Below are 13,154 nucleotides of genomic sequence, written 5' to 3' on the forward strand. Positions count from 1 at the left end.
CCCCCTTGTGGCCAGCACATCTTGGGACAATAAATGTTACAGCCTAATGATGCACTGTGTGCAGAAGGACCTCCTTTTGTCCATCCTGAATCTCCCACTAATCAGTGTTATTGACCAATGCCCCTGGCTCATATTGTGACAAAGAAGAAAACGTCTCTCTGTCCAAGCTCTCGTATGTATAATGTCAATTATACAAAGGCTTTCATGGCTGGATGAGTCTAAAAGATAGCTAAAAATGTTGCTCAAGTCTTCAAGCCACGGATTAAAACACATTGTAGGATCTAGTTCCAACGTTTCATGTTCAACTACGGAAAGTATGTTTGTAACCCCCTGAAGATGCTTTCAACAGCCGACAGTGAAATGTTGTAGAGCCTACAATGTTTTAAGGCACAGCTTGAAGACTCAAGCAACATTATAAATTATGTTTTAGTTCTCAATTATGCTGCCCTTAGGCTGCAATCCTAACCACACTTTCCTGAGAGTAAGCCCCATTGAACAAAATAGGACTTACTTCTGAGTAGACCTGGTTAGGATTGTGCCCTTAGTTGCTGGGGTGGGGCGGGGGCTCAGTTACCCAGAGCAGTACTCCACAAACCCTGTGCACTGCTGGTGCCATTGGTTGGGCCACTTGGGCATTCCGAAGGCTTCTCCTGCCTTGGCTGCTTCCCTTCCAGGGTGCCTTTCCGCTCACTGTTCCAGCCACCTTCAGATGACTTCTTGAGTCTGTGTGCTGCAAGCAGAGAGATATCACCTGCACTGTAAAGGTCCCCAGTTCATGTGTGCTACACAGCTAAACAGTTGCTTTGTGTATGGTTAGTCAACTGGGGGTCATGCTTTAAATATTTTGTCCCTTTCAGGGGTGACTTTGGAGAACCAGAGGCTGCTGCTGCTGCTGCTGTCCCCAGTTGCATGAAAAAGTCACACTTTTCAACCCTGGCAAGTGTGGTAAAGCTGGGATGGCATCCAAAATGTGTTGGCAGGTTCTTAGCATTCTCAGAATCTGCTGGTGCCTTCTTCCTCAGACTGGTTACCTGCATCCAGATGAGTTTTTCCAGTCTCCAGAGGTCATGGCAGGTAATGTGTCTTGTAAATGTAATTGATCAAGATTTGATGTTATTCTTAAGAATCAGCTGGTGTGCCACTGTGGGGAATAGAATGCTGGATCTCTGGCCTGATCCAGCAGGGCTTTGCCTGTGTACACTGGCAGCCGAGTACTATGCATATTTTCTCTGAAGTAACTCCCATTGAGTTCAATGAGACTTACTTCCAGATAACGGGCACAGGATTGCAGCCATAGTTACTGAGATGGCCTAAGTGTGAAGGGCTTCTTTGTATCTAAATGGAAGATCTTAGTGGCTTTGATGGGGAAAGACATTCCATCAGTGCACCACCATTGAGCGTGTAATATGAAATGCTCCTGTCTGTCAAGTTTGACCAAGTTACTCAAATTTTGGTGCTGCGTCTTGTTTTTGTGTAACATATACTTTATTTTCAATTATTCTGCTTTAAAATAGGTCTGATTATTGTTTTGACCTGCCATCTGTAAGATACTCTGAAGGCAAATTTTTCTATCTGAAAGGCACAGTATAAATACACAAGATAGTTTAAATAGACCTCCACCACTGCCTGTGGTTTTCCATTACCTCCTACTAACTGTGTTGTCCTCCCCAACCTCCTCCATAGGTACCATCTTGGACTTAAACGTTTATCATCCCTGGGAATTCCTTCCCAAGTCTCCTTGCAGGACTATTGTGTTCCCACTGGTGACATCCGGGGCTGCATTCTGGGTTATTAAGGCTCTTCACCATCTGGACCTCTGGAGAAGCAGCATCAACAGCTACACTCTACTTGTGTCACCCCGTCTCCTTTTCACCCTCTTCTCTTTCATTCTTGACTACAGTGTTTACCAGCTGGCTCCTCTGTGGGGAGCAGATGCATGGACCGCACTGGCTCTGCTAGCTGGCTCCTATGTCACACTGGTGTTTTACACAAGAACGTTCACTAATACAGTGGAAGGACTTCTCTTTGCCTTGCTGCTTCTGCTGGTGTCTTTGACACCGAGGAGCAAGACACTGACCTCTAGCATGGCCTCCAAGCAGATCCACCCTTTACATCACAGTTTCATTGGGATTGTAACAGTTGCTGGCTTTTTTAACAGGCCAACATTTCTGGCCTTCGCTCTGGTGCCCCTGCTGCACTGGGCAAGCGTAGATCTCACATCTCAGCAAAGCGTTAGAAGATCTGTTACCTGCCTCCTGCAGCTTGTCCCAAGCGCTTCTCTCACTGCTGTTGTCTTCATAGTTGCTGACACGTGGTACTTTGCCTCTGTCCACTTGGAACTTAACCTTCATGGAATTTATAAAGATGGCCCATTGACCTTCCTTAGGAGAATGTGTCAGAGCATAGTTGTGACACCCTTCAACTTCCTCAGCTACAACCTCAACCCTGATAACCTGGCACAGCATGGGACTCACCCGCATGTGACACACTTTGCAGTCAACGGGGCCCTGCTCTTTGGGATTCTCCACCTGGAGGCCATTCGCAGCGGCTTCAGACTGCTAAAGGGATGCATTGACCACTTTGCCTGCCTCAGGGCTCTAAAAAGGAAGTCACATTCCGTAGCTGCATGTCCAGAAGGCAGACCGGCACTACTCATGTTCTATTTTGTCCCTCTGGCCTGCCTTTCTCTCTTCAGCCACCAAGAACCTCGCTTCCTCATCCCGCTCGTCCTGCCCCTGGTCATCTTGGCCGCGCAGCGCAGACAGACACAGCGGTGGACACTCGTCAACGTTGTTTTTAATGTTTGTGGCGCCCTGTTCTTCGGCTGCATCCATCAAGGAGGCGTCGTCCCTTGCCTGCTGCACCTGGAACGGCTCACACGCTCCGCCGAGGCCCTGAGCCAGCCCACCCACCACATGCTGCTCTTCGCGCACACCTACATGCCCCCCCGGTTCCTCCTGAACATCCACAAGGGCAGCACGCTGGTGGAGGTGGTGGATGTGGGCGGCACGGAGGGGAGCGCTCTCTGCCGCGCCCTGGCCTCCGCAGCAGACGGTCCTGCCTGCGCGGGGAGGGGGACATCCGGAGGCGACTGCCGCGTGCTGGTGATCATCCCGGGGACCGCCAGGAGCGCGCTGGAGCGGTGCCGACTGCCGCTCAGGAGCGAGACCGCGTTCTTCCCCCACCTGACCCTGGAGGACCCGCCGCGGGTGTCGCTGCTGCTGAGCGCGCAGTGGAGGACGCAGCTGGCGCTGCACGTGCTGCGCCTGGAGAGGGGCCGGGGGCGAGCCCAGCCGGGCGGGCCGGGCCGGAGGAGCTGCAGGCGGGGCCCCCGGAGCCTGCGCCGTCCTCGTCCTCCGCCTCCCGGCCGGTGAGCGAGGTGGGTGCCCTCTGTGCCTCCGGGGGCGGCCTTCCTCCCGGGGGTGGCGCTGGGGAGGGGGCGCGGAGGGCGCTCAGGAGCCCCGCCCCCGCCCGCCGCCGCGCGCCCCCGGCCAGGCGTCCTTGGCGCGCGCCGCCTCCTCGCGCAGCTCGCGCAGGAAGCGGCCTCGCAGGCGCAGTGCGCGTGTCAGGGCCGCGGCCGTCAGCCGCGCCGCCGCCCGGATGGGGCGCGCGTCCGCCAGGCGCTCGACGAGGCGCGGGTGGCCGAGCGCGGCGAGGAGCAGGCGGCGCAGCACCATGGCGGCTCTGCCGGGCGGGCGGGCGGGCGCTGCGCGTGCGCCCTCGGGGGCGGCCGTCAAGCAGCGCCGTCGCGCGCAGCGGAAGCGCCTTCCTGCCACTGTCGCGCAGCCAGCCGGCAGGAGGCGCCCGAGGAGCGCAATGGAGTCGCTGCAGGTGGCCGCTGCCTCGGGCGGGGCGGGGCTTCGGGCTCCCCGCCCTCCGGCGCCGGCGAGAGGCGCTCGTGGCTGTGCCGCTGGAGCGCCCGGCCGGAGCTGCTCCGGGCAGAAGCCCCGCTCCGAGGAAGGCGAGCCCCTCGCGCCGCTCAGGCCTTCCTGGGGCGGGACCCGCAGCGAGCGCCGCCCTTGTGGGCGGCTCTGCTGCTCGCGCCCTCCGTCCCGGGGCTGCCTGGCGGCTCTGCGGTCTCGGAGCGCCCGGCTCCCGCCCGGAAGGCCGGGCGCTCCGCACTGCGCGGCCGAGAGAGCCGGTCTGGGCCCCGAGGCGAGCGACTGACGTTCCCCCGTCTCTGCACCCGCAGGCGCGCTCGGGGCCGGAGAGGACGCGGCGCCGGAGGCCTGCCGGGCTTGGACGGGGAGCGGCGCAGATCGGCGAGGCGCAGCCGTGGGCAGGCGCTCTGCGCGGACGCGGCTGCTGCCGGCTGGAGGCGGCGCGCCGGAGCCCGGGACTGCCCTGCTGGGCTCTGCGAGGGCGGGACGCAGAGAGCAAATGAAGCCTCAGCCGGCCGAACTCGTGCCTTTATTGCGCCTCAGTTGTTGGCGACGGTGTAGCCGATCCAGTCCCCGAAGACGCAGACCTTGGTGTAGAGCCCCAGGCGGTTCTCCGCGCTGCAGCTGTCGCTCCAGGACAGCAGGCCCTGCAGGGCTCCTGCGCACACCAGCGGGCCGCCCACGTCTCCCTGCAACACAGAAGGCGGTCAGCGGCCCTGCTGCCGGCCAGGAGGAGCGTCCCGCCCCGCACTCGTGCTCCCGGACGCCAGGAGCGTGTGCGCACAGGCCCTTCTCTGCTCCCCGCCACAATTCAGCAGAGCGCCCAGTTCAGAGGCAGCTGGGACCCAGTCCTGGGGTGGTTGCCTGTGCCTGGGCAGGGGGCTTCCCAGAGGCGTGTGGCTGGCATGTGGTCTGGGGGCAGAGGGCGGCTTGTAGTCTGAGCCAGCAGGGAGAGCCTGACTGCTGCAGTGCAGTCTGGGGCGGAGCAGCTGTTGTGTGTGTGTTGGGTGGGGGGAGCAGCAGCAAGGACCTGCTCGTGCTGTGTGAGTTCTTGCTGGGCTGGCACTTGTACCTGTTGGCTTTTGCCTTCGGAGGTGCTGCTGCTGCACCCTCAGTCAGCTGGGTTCAGGTGAGGTGAGAAGGACCAGTGGGAAAGACCCGTGGGGCCAGGCTAATGACAGGAAGTCAAGGCCTCTTCTGTGGGATCCCCCCTTCCCAATACTTTTACAGTTGGGGGGCAGGTGGGCTGAAGTTTCTTTAGGGGCAGTGATGCTCTGGCCAGTGTTGCCAGTTCTTCGGTCTCCTGTGAGGTGGAAATGACCAACTCGAGACTGCATTCCAAAGACAGTTTTTGATTTGTGTGGCAGTGGTGGTAGGAAAAGGCAGCACATCACTTCTGGTCGTGGCATCACTTCTAGGTTAATGACATCGCTTCTGGTGGGTCACAATGGATGGTCCTTCTAAAAAGTGGGTCCTGGTGCTAAGAAGTTTGAGAACCACTGGTCTGTCAAACTGCAGCTTACAAGCAGACAAGAACAGCATTCCTAGTTTTGAGAGTGGGAGGGGGATCACTTATTTGGAGAGATTTCCTCTCTCACTATTGCCTCTGGACAAATCAGTCTGAAGGGGTTTGAAACCCACTTCTTTCTTGTAGGGGGGCTGAGCACAGGTCATGAGCTGGTGTCCCCTCTTTCAAACTTCTCCAGCTCTGGAAGATTTAGCATGTCTCTAGTCTGAGAAAAAGAAGGAGGGAAAATGGACAGCAAGTGGGAGAAGAGCACCTCCTATACAGGAAGGGAAGGGCACCCTAGGCTGCACCTCAGCCTGTCCACGTTCTTGCCAGTGTGCCCAGGCTCTTTCCATTTGTGTTCAGCTGTTGAAGGTGTAGAGTGGGCTGCCCAGAGGGTGCTGCTGCCACTATCTAGGGACTTTCAGCCCTGCTCCCCCCCAGCACAGATACCTGTCTACACCAACCAAGCAGAAGCCACTGTCTGATCTTGTCTCACACCACATTGGTGCAGCTCACCTGGCACCAACCTGTCCCAATGGTGGGAGCAGAGTCTTACCTTGCAGGAGTCTTGGCCACTGTCTTGCTGCCCAGCGCAAAGCATCTTCTCTGTAAACCGCCCTGGATAGGCATTGCTGCATATGGCATCCGCTGTGAGAGTCAGGTTTGTGCACTGCAGAGGACTACCAGTGCCATTTGCTGCAAGCCCAGAGGATGGGTTAGTCCTGGGTTCAGGGCAACTGCCTGAGCCAAGGCAAGTGGAAGGCAGATGCCACAGCCATGGTCACAAGGGGGGGGGGGTCAGAGCCTGAGCTTAAATACCCACCAAATCTGCCTGAACTTGGACCCTGCCTGTGGACATCTCCTCACTAGTCCTCTGCCCCTCACCTTTCCTTTATCCTGCCTCCTCATTACTCTTGTCTTTGTGTGGTGCCACTGTTTTCATGCAGCACCACGGACCATGGGTGCCTCACCATTTTCCTGCTCTTGTGAATGAGACACATTCCATCACTGCCCTTGCAGAGCTGCCCTGACTAGTCACTTCCTCACCCCAATTCTCTGTACTCACTTTGGTTGCCGCTGCATTCAGATATGAGACAGTCGGTTCCTGCTGGAGCACATTGACTGGGTAAGCTGATGGGCTGCACAGTTCCACCAAGAACAGCCAGGCGCCTGAGCTTAACAAGCATGATGTCAGAGTCCAGTGTGTGGTTGTTGAACTGGTGATGGGGGATCACCTTGGCGGCAGAGATGACCTGCTGCCTCTCCTCAGGCATTGAGCAGGCACGTTCGCCAAGCCAGACCTCCAGCTTTTCCGGGCTGCTGAAAAGAAAGTAGAGAGATCCATGCCTTTTCCCCAGGCTTTTCATACCTCAGGCTGGATTGAAGGATTCTTTGCCTCACTGTTTTGCACACATGGCCAAAGGCACCTTGTATATGCAAGGAGAAGAAGGCAGGCCTTTTCCTTCTATGTTTATCCTACTTTAAAATATTTCCTTGGTACTGACGTTTCTTTATTGTTTAGTGTTTTCACTATGTTTTTTAAAAAAGAAATGGTGTCATGTTTGTGAGAGTCGTGCATCATGTCAAGAGCACCCATGTGCAGCTCCCTTTGGGTGCTTTCGCCCAATTGAGAGCTGTGGGTGGCAGGGGCAGCTGTCCAAGTCAGCCATGCCTTGTGGGTGACCTGCAGGCCTCCACCAGTGCCTGTCTAGACTGCTCCCCCCTCCCCCGCAGGGTTTTTGAGGCCTGTATTTCTCCCGTGGCGGTGGAGCAGAGATCAGCTCAGCTGGTAGCTAGGGATTAAAAAAGCTCTGCCGGATTCAAAACTGGCTGTGGGAAGGAGGAGGAACAGCCACTCACCTGTGAAGACTCTTCCCCTCAAACAGTGGCTCAAACAGTGGCTTGCCACCTACCCTCCCCCATCCAATCTGGAGCATGCACTCTCCTCTCCCCCCCCCCCCCAGATTTCAATGGAACACCACTGAAATACGTGAGAGGGTTTCAGGACCACATTGCTGGTTGTTTTTTGTTTTTTTTTTAAAGCATGGCAGTCTTTGCCATGGATTTCAGTGGAACCGACATTCACTCTCTGAACTCCATGAGAGACAAGGTCAATGAGTGGTACTCAGGACCTAGTTAGAGATGTCAGTGTTACTCAGCCATTGGGAAACAGTGACCATGCTGTGATAAAAACATAAGAACAGCCCCACTGGATCAGGCCATAGGCCCATCTAGTCCAGCTTCCTGTATCTCACAGCGGCCCACCAAATGCCCCAGGGAGCACATCAGATAACAAGAGACCTTATCCTGGTGCCCTCCCTTGCATCTGGCATACTGACATAACCCATTTCTAAAATCAGGAGGTTGCGCATACAAATCATGGCTTGTACCCCATAATGAATTTTTCCTCCAGAAAATTGTCCATTCCCCTTTTAAAGGCATCCAGCCCAGACGCCATCACCACATCCTGTGGCAGGGAGTTCCACAGACCAACCACATGCCGAGTAAAGAAATATTTTCATTTGTCTGTCCTAACTCTCCCAACACTCAATTTTAGTGGATGTCCCCTGGTTCTGGTGTTATGTGAGAGTGTAAAAAGCATCTCTTTATCCACTCTGTCCATCCCCTGCATAATTTTGTATGTCTCAATCATGTCCCCCCTCAGGCGTCTCTTTTCCAGGCTGAAGAGGCCCAAACGCCATAGCCTTTCCTCATCAGGAAGGTGCCCCAGCCCCGTAATCATCTTAGTCGTTCTCTCTTGCACCTTTTCCATTTCCACTATGTCCTTTTTGAGATGTGGCGACCAGAAGTGGACACAATACTCCAGGTGTGGCCTCACCATAGATTTGTACAGCGGTGTTATAATATTAGCCGTTTTGTTCTCAATACCTTTTCTGATGATCCCAAGCATAGAATTGGCCTTCTTTAGTGCCACCGCATATTGGGTCAACACTTTCATTGACCTGTCCACCACCACCCCAAGATCTCTCTCCTGATCTGTCACAGACAGCTCGGAACCCATCAGCCTATATATGAAGTTTTGATTTTTTGCCCCAATGTGCATGACTTTACACTTACTGACACTGAAGCGCACCTGCCATTTTGCTGCCCATTCTGCCGGTCTGGAGACATCTTTCTGGAGCTCCTCACAATCACTTCTGGTCTTCACCACTCTGAAAAGTTTGATGTCATCTGCAAACTTTGCCACCTCACTGCTCAACCCTGTCTCCAGGTCATTTATGAAGAGGTTGAAAAAGGCACCGGTCCCAGGACAGATCCTTGGGGCACACCGCTTTTCACTTCTCTCCATTGTGAAAATTGCCCATCAACACCCACTCTCTGTTTCCTGGCCTTCAACCAGTTCTCAGTCCATGCGAGGTGATTAGTTTCACCATGCATGTCGGGGGAAGAGTGTCAAACAAATCTGACACAAAAAAGGCGGACTGCCCTCAAATGAGGAGGCTAATTAGGGAGAAGTTGAAAGGGAAAGCAAAGAGGGTTCAATCTCTCCAGAGTGCATGGAGGCTGCTTAAAACAACAGTAACAGAAGCCCAGGAGAAGTGTATACTGCAAAGGAGAGTGCCCGCATGGCTAACGAGCCAAGTTAGAGAGGTCGTGAAGGGCAAGGAAGCTTCCTTCCGTAAATGGAAGTCTTGCCCTAATGAGGAGAATAAAAAGGAACATAAACTGTGGCAAAAGAAATGTAAGAAGGTGATACGGGAGGCCAAGCGAGACTATGAGGAACACATGGCCAGCAACATTAAGGGGGAATAATAAAAACTTCAAATATTTAGAAGCAGGAAACCTGCCAGAGGGTGAAATCCAAACCTGCGCTGGAGCAGGCAAGTCAGGAGGCTTGCGTTGCATCCAATGCAGGTTTGTTGGCTGCAGCGGCTCAGCCAGAGGCAAGGGGAAGCTCTTCCCCTTACCCCTGGGTAAGGGCTGCTGGCCCCAATGAGTCTCCTTGAACCTGCGCCACCTCTGGAGGTGGTGCAAGTCTGAGGAGAACGGAATGGCTTGAAGCTGCTTGGTTCTCCCCGGGGACGGGGGTTGGGATCAGGCATAACTGCTGGGTACCAGCCCCGCCCCAGGCTCCCCACGCTCCTGCCCTCAGGGCCGCCCATCGCCCGCCCTTCCCCCACCCAGAAACGCCCCCTCCCGCCTCCTCCACACACTCCTGACCTACCTTCGCCACTTGTGTCACAAGTGGCAGCGAGGAAGCCGCTGTGGAGGAGCGCTTTACGGCATGTTTGTGGCCCTCCCGGGGCACTTATGCCGGCCTAAGTGCCGGTTAGGATTGCGCCCAGAGAAGCAGTTGGCCCTCTGGATGGTGATGGAGGGAAAGTGGAGATAAAAAGAGACTTAGAGATGGCAGAGAAATTAAATGAGTTCTTTGCATCTGTCTTCACGGCAGAAGAGCTCGGGCAGATACTGCTGCCTGAACAGCCCCTCCTGATCAACAATTTAAGTCAGAGGTTAAAAGAGAAGATGTTTCAAACCTAATTGATAAATTAGAGATCAATAAGTCACCGGGCCCTGAAGGAATCCACCCAAGAGTTATTAAGGAATTGAAGAATGATGTTACTGATCTCTTGGCTAAAATATGCAACTTGTCCCTTAAAACGGCCACAGTGCCAGAGGATTGGAGGATAGCAAATGTCACACCAATCTTTAAAAAAGGAAGGGGGGAACCCAGGAAACCATAGACTGGCCAGCCTATTGCAGGTAAGATGGTGGAATGCCTCATCAAAGATAGAATCTCAAAACACATAGACGAACAAGCCTTGCTGAGGGAGAATCAGCATGGCTTCTGTAAGGGTAAGTCTTGCCTCACGAACCTTCTTTGAAAAGGTCAACAGGCATGTGGATGCGGGAGAACCCGTGGACATTATATATCTGGACTTTCAGAATGCTTTTGACATAGTCCCTCACCGAAGGCTGCTGAGGAAGCACCACAGTCAGGGAATTAGAGGGCAGGTATTGGAGAGAATGATCTCTCCAAACTGGGAGAATGGGCTGCAAAATGGCAGACATGTTTCAATGTAGGTAAGTGTAAAGTCATGCACATGATGCTGTTAGCCAAGAGCTCTCACTAAACTGGCCAAAGTAACACCATTTTAACATCAGTTCTGACTCTGGCCTTCAAGATGCTTGTTAGCAAGAAGCTACAAGCCACCCCTCACCCAGTGTCTTGTCCGAGAGATAGCAGGGCCTCAAGAGTCAGTCTGCAACAACAATACCTCAGAGCAAGGGCAACCTGCATCAAAGTGCCTGTGGTCTCTTATCTCTCCAGTATGGTCCAGCTCACTATGGTAAAGGATGGAAGGGTAGACCAGTAGGTGAGGGACTGGGCAGTGAAAGTGGAAAGTTACTGGACCCATGTTCCCTCAGCTTTGCTAGCCATGCCTATGAGTTGAAAAAGCTAGCTGTGTCTAGCTACAGTCGCACATGATCTGAAGCAACTGGCCTGCTTGCTGCCTTGCTTTGTTACCGGCAATAAATAAGCTGTTTTCTGCTATATCTTCCCTCAGAGTGTTAAATTGGGATGTAGCAGTCTGGGTAACAAACCTCACACTGCCTTTGTGGGTTCAAGGGCACCAGATTTTGACACCCCAACGTGGGGCTCCAGGCTTTTTGCATCCCAAAAATTAGCCTTGCCTGGAAAACTGACAAGTGGCAGAGGACCTTGCTGGATGGTGGTTTCTAAACCGGTAAGTTTACTGGAGGAGACCCATCTCCAGATGGGACCGTTGACGCTCGGCAGTCATGAAGGTGCAGTGTGATCCCTGGAAGGGGCAGACCAGCTTTGGGTGGAGAGGGAATGACTGCCTCTAGGGCTGTTTCACCTTGGTGTAAGGTAAAAAGCTGACTGGGAGGGGTTGGAGCCACTTCAGGGATGCCTGGCACACCCAGGGCATAAGTTGCAGAGTACGTCCCACAGGTGTGAGACCCAGAGGGCTGTTTAGAGCGGGCTCCCAGGTTAAGTATGGGTTCGCAACAGAATCAGACTACCCAGTGTAACCCCTTGGAGTGTGTCCTTAAAATCCGGATTTTCTGATTTCTGGCTTTGTTTTCATAATCATCAGGCCAAGAAAACTGGTTTTTGTGTATTCTGAATGTTAATGCTCAGCGTAAGTGGTATATGAGTATGGAGTGTGGTCTGAGTCTTTACCATGGAAGACCTGAGGTCGATGAAGCATTTTAGCAGCTGACTTCGTGTGAGGCACCAGGATGCAGGTTGTGTCTATTGTCTTGTGTGCTCCCTGGGGCATTTGGTGGGCCACTTTGAGATACAGGAAGCTGGACTAGATGGGCCTTTGACCTGATCCAGCAGGTCTCTTATGTTCTTATGTGTGTGGAAAAAGACATGTGCCCCAGTATATGCTCCAGTCATACTAGCAAGATTGATGCCAGACTAAATGAAACCATGAGGATCATAAGCGGCTGTGTAAGACCCACTCCTGTCTGTTGGTTCCCCGTTTTGAGCCACATGGCACCACCAGCCCTATGGAGACAAGAGGCTTTAGTGAAAGAATATAGAAAAATCACAAACAACCCACTTTTACCAGTGCAGGCCAATCTTCCTCATCTATCGATCGGTAGGCTCAAATCCAGGAAGGGTTCTCTGGCACTCGCACAACATCTGCACAACAATTTTAACATCAATGCCCAATGGAAAGCTCAATGGGCGGTTGAATGCCCAAAAACGGGTAGATATATAGACGATCCTACACTTAAGGTGCCAGGTTTCGACTTACCTCGCCAGCACTGGAAAAATTTGAACAGTATCCGTCCCCTGCATGGTGTTAGTCAGGACTCATTGTTTAAATGGGGGCTAGTATCTACCCCAAAGTGTAATTGCGGGTTCTCCTGCCAAACCATATATCACATTGTGTCTGGCTGCAAACTGAGCGCGTATACTGGCCCTTGGTCTGACTTTTTCAGTGAAGGTAATTCTGTCCTTGAATGGCTGGACGAACTGGACCTCAGAATGTCAGATGCAGGGTAGGCACAGAGATGCAGGTTGTGTCTTGCTGTCTTGTGAGCTCCCTGGTGGGCCACTGTGAGATGCAGGAAGCTGAACTAGATGGGCCTATGATCCAGTGGGGTTCTTCTTATGTTCTTATGAGTGCTCCTAAATGGCTGGGGGGTCTGGGGAGAACAGAAACCAGCCTCTACAGCCTCTTTGGAGAGAGTCTTCACTGGTGGTTTTCTCCCTCCCCCAGCCATTTTGGATCATGCACTCACTTTTTCTTTCCTGCCTTTCAGTGGTGCCATACAGCACGGCCTCTGGGAGAAATTTTATCAGGGGGTACCAAGTTTCTTTTGGGCCCCTTTGCAAAGGGGGAGGGATGAAACAGCAGGGGAGGTTGGTGACAGGTGAGCAGAATGGAGGCAGGGATGGGCAAAACGGTGGGGGAGCAGTCCTTCATGGCAAGCAGATTCACAAGCCAAAGAGCTACTGTAGCAGGCTAGTTTCCTCCCAGATTTGACACTGTGTTAAGGAGGGTCGTGTATGGCCCAGCATATGTGGCTTGCCAGTACCTGCAGCCCCACGCTTGGGCTAGTGTCCCCAGCATCCTGTGCAGGCAACAAGTATAGGAATAGATCGAGAGGAAAATGTAAGTTCCCAGGAAATTTCTGGGCCCTCCTTTGGCTCCTGGGCCCCCTTTTTGACTCTGAGCCCAGGTACAAAATACTCCTTTACCCCCCTCTCCCAGGCCCTGCCATACAGGTGCCATCGACAGCTTGGAAGAAATGAC

General features: G+C 53.6%; 2 protein-coding genes across 2 annotated transcripts; one reads left to right on the plus strand and one right to left on the minus strand.

The window, feature by feature from the left end:
- Positions 1-956: 956 nt before the first annotated feature.
- Positions 957-3,386, plus strand: PIGZ (phosphatidylinositol glycan anchor biosynthesis class Z). Its single transcript, XM_066621069.1, has 2 exons — positions 957-1,074; positions 1,684-3,386. The coding sequence occupies exons 1-2, from the start codon at positions 957-959 to the stop codon at positions 3,372-3,374; spliced, it is 1,809 nt and encodes a 602-aa protein (XP_066477166.1). The 3' UTR covers positions 3,375-3,386.
- On the minus strand, positions 1,464-3,683 carry NCBP2AS2 (NCBP2 antisense 2 (head to head)). The gene has a single exon (XM_066621068.1). It carries the CDS (start codon positions 3,675-3,677, stop codon positions 3,453-3,455), a length of 225 nt encoding a protein of 74 aa, XP_066477165.1. The 5' UTR covers positions 3,678-3,683; the 3' UTR covers positions 1,464-3,452.
- Positions 3,684-13,154: the final 9,471 nt, after the last annotated feature.

The sequence above is a fragment of the Tiliqua scincoides genome, chromosome 3, assembly GCF_035046505.1.
Source record: "Tiliqua scincoides isolate rTilSci1 chromosome 3, rTilSci1.hap2, whole genome shotgun sequence".
NCBI classification, from domain to species: Eukaryota; Metazoa; Chordata; class Lepidosauria; order Squamata; family Scincidae; genus Tiliqua; species Tiliqua scincoides.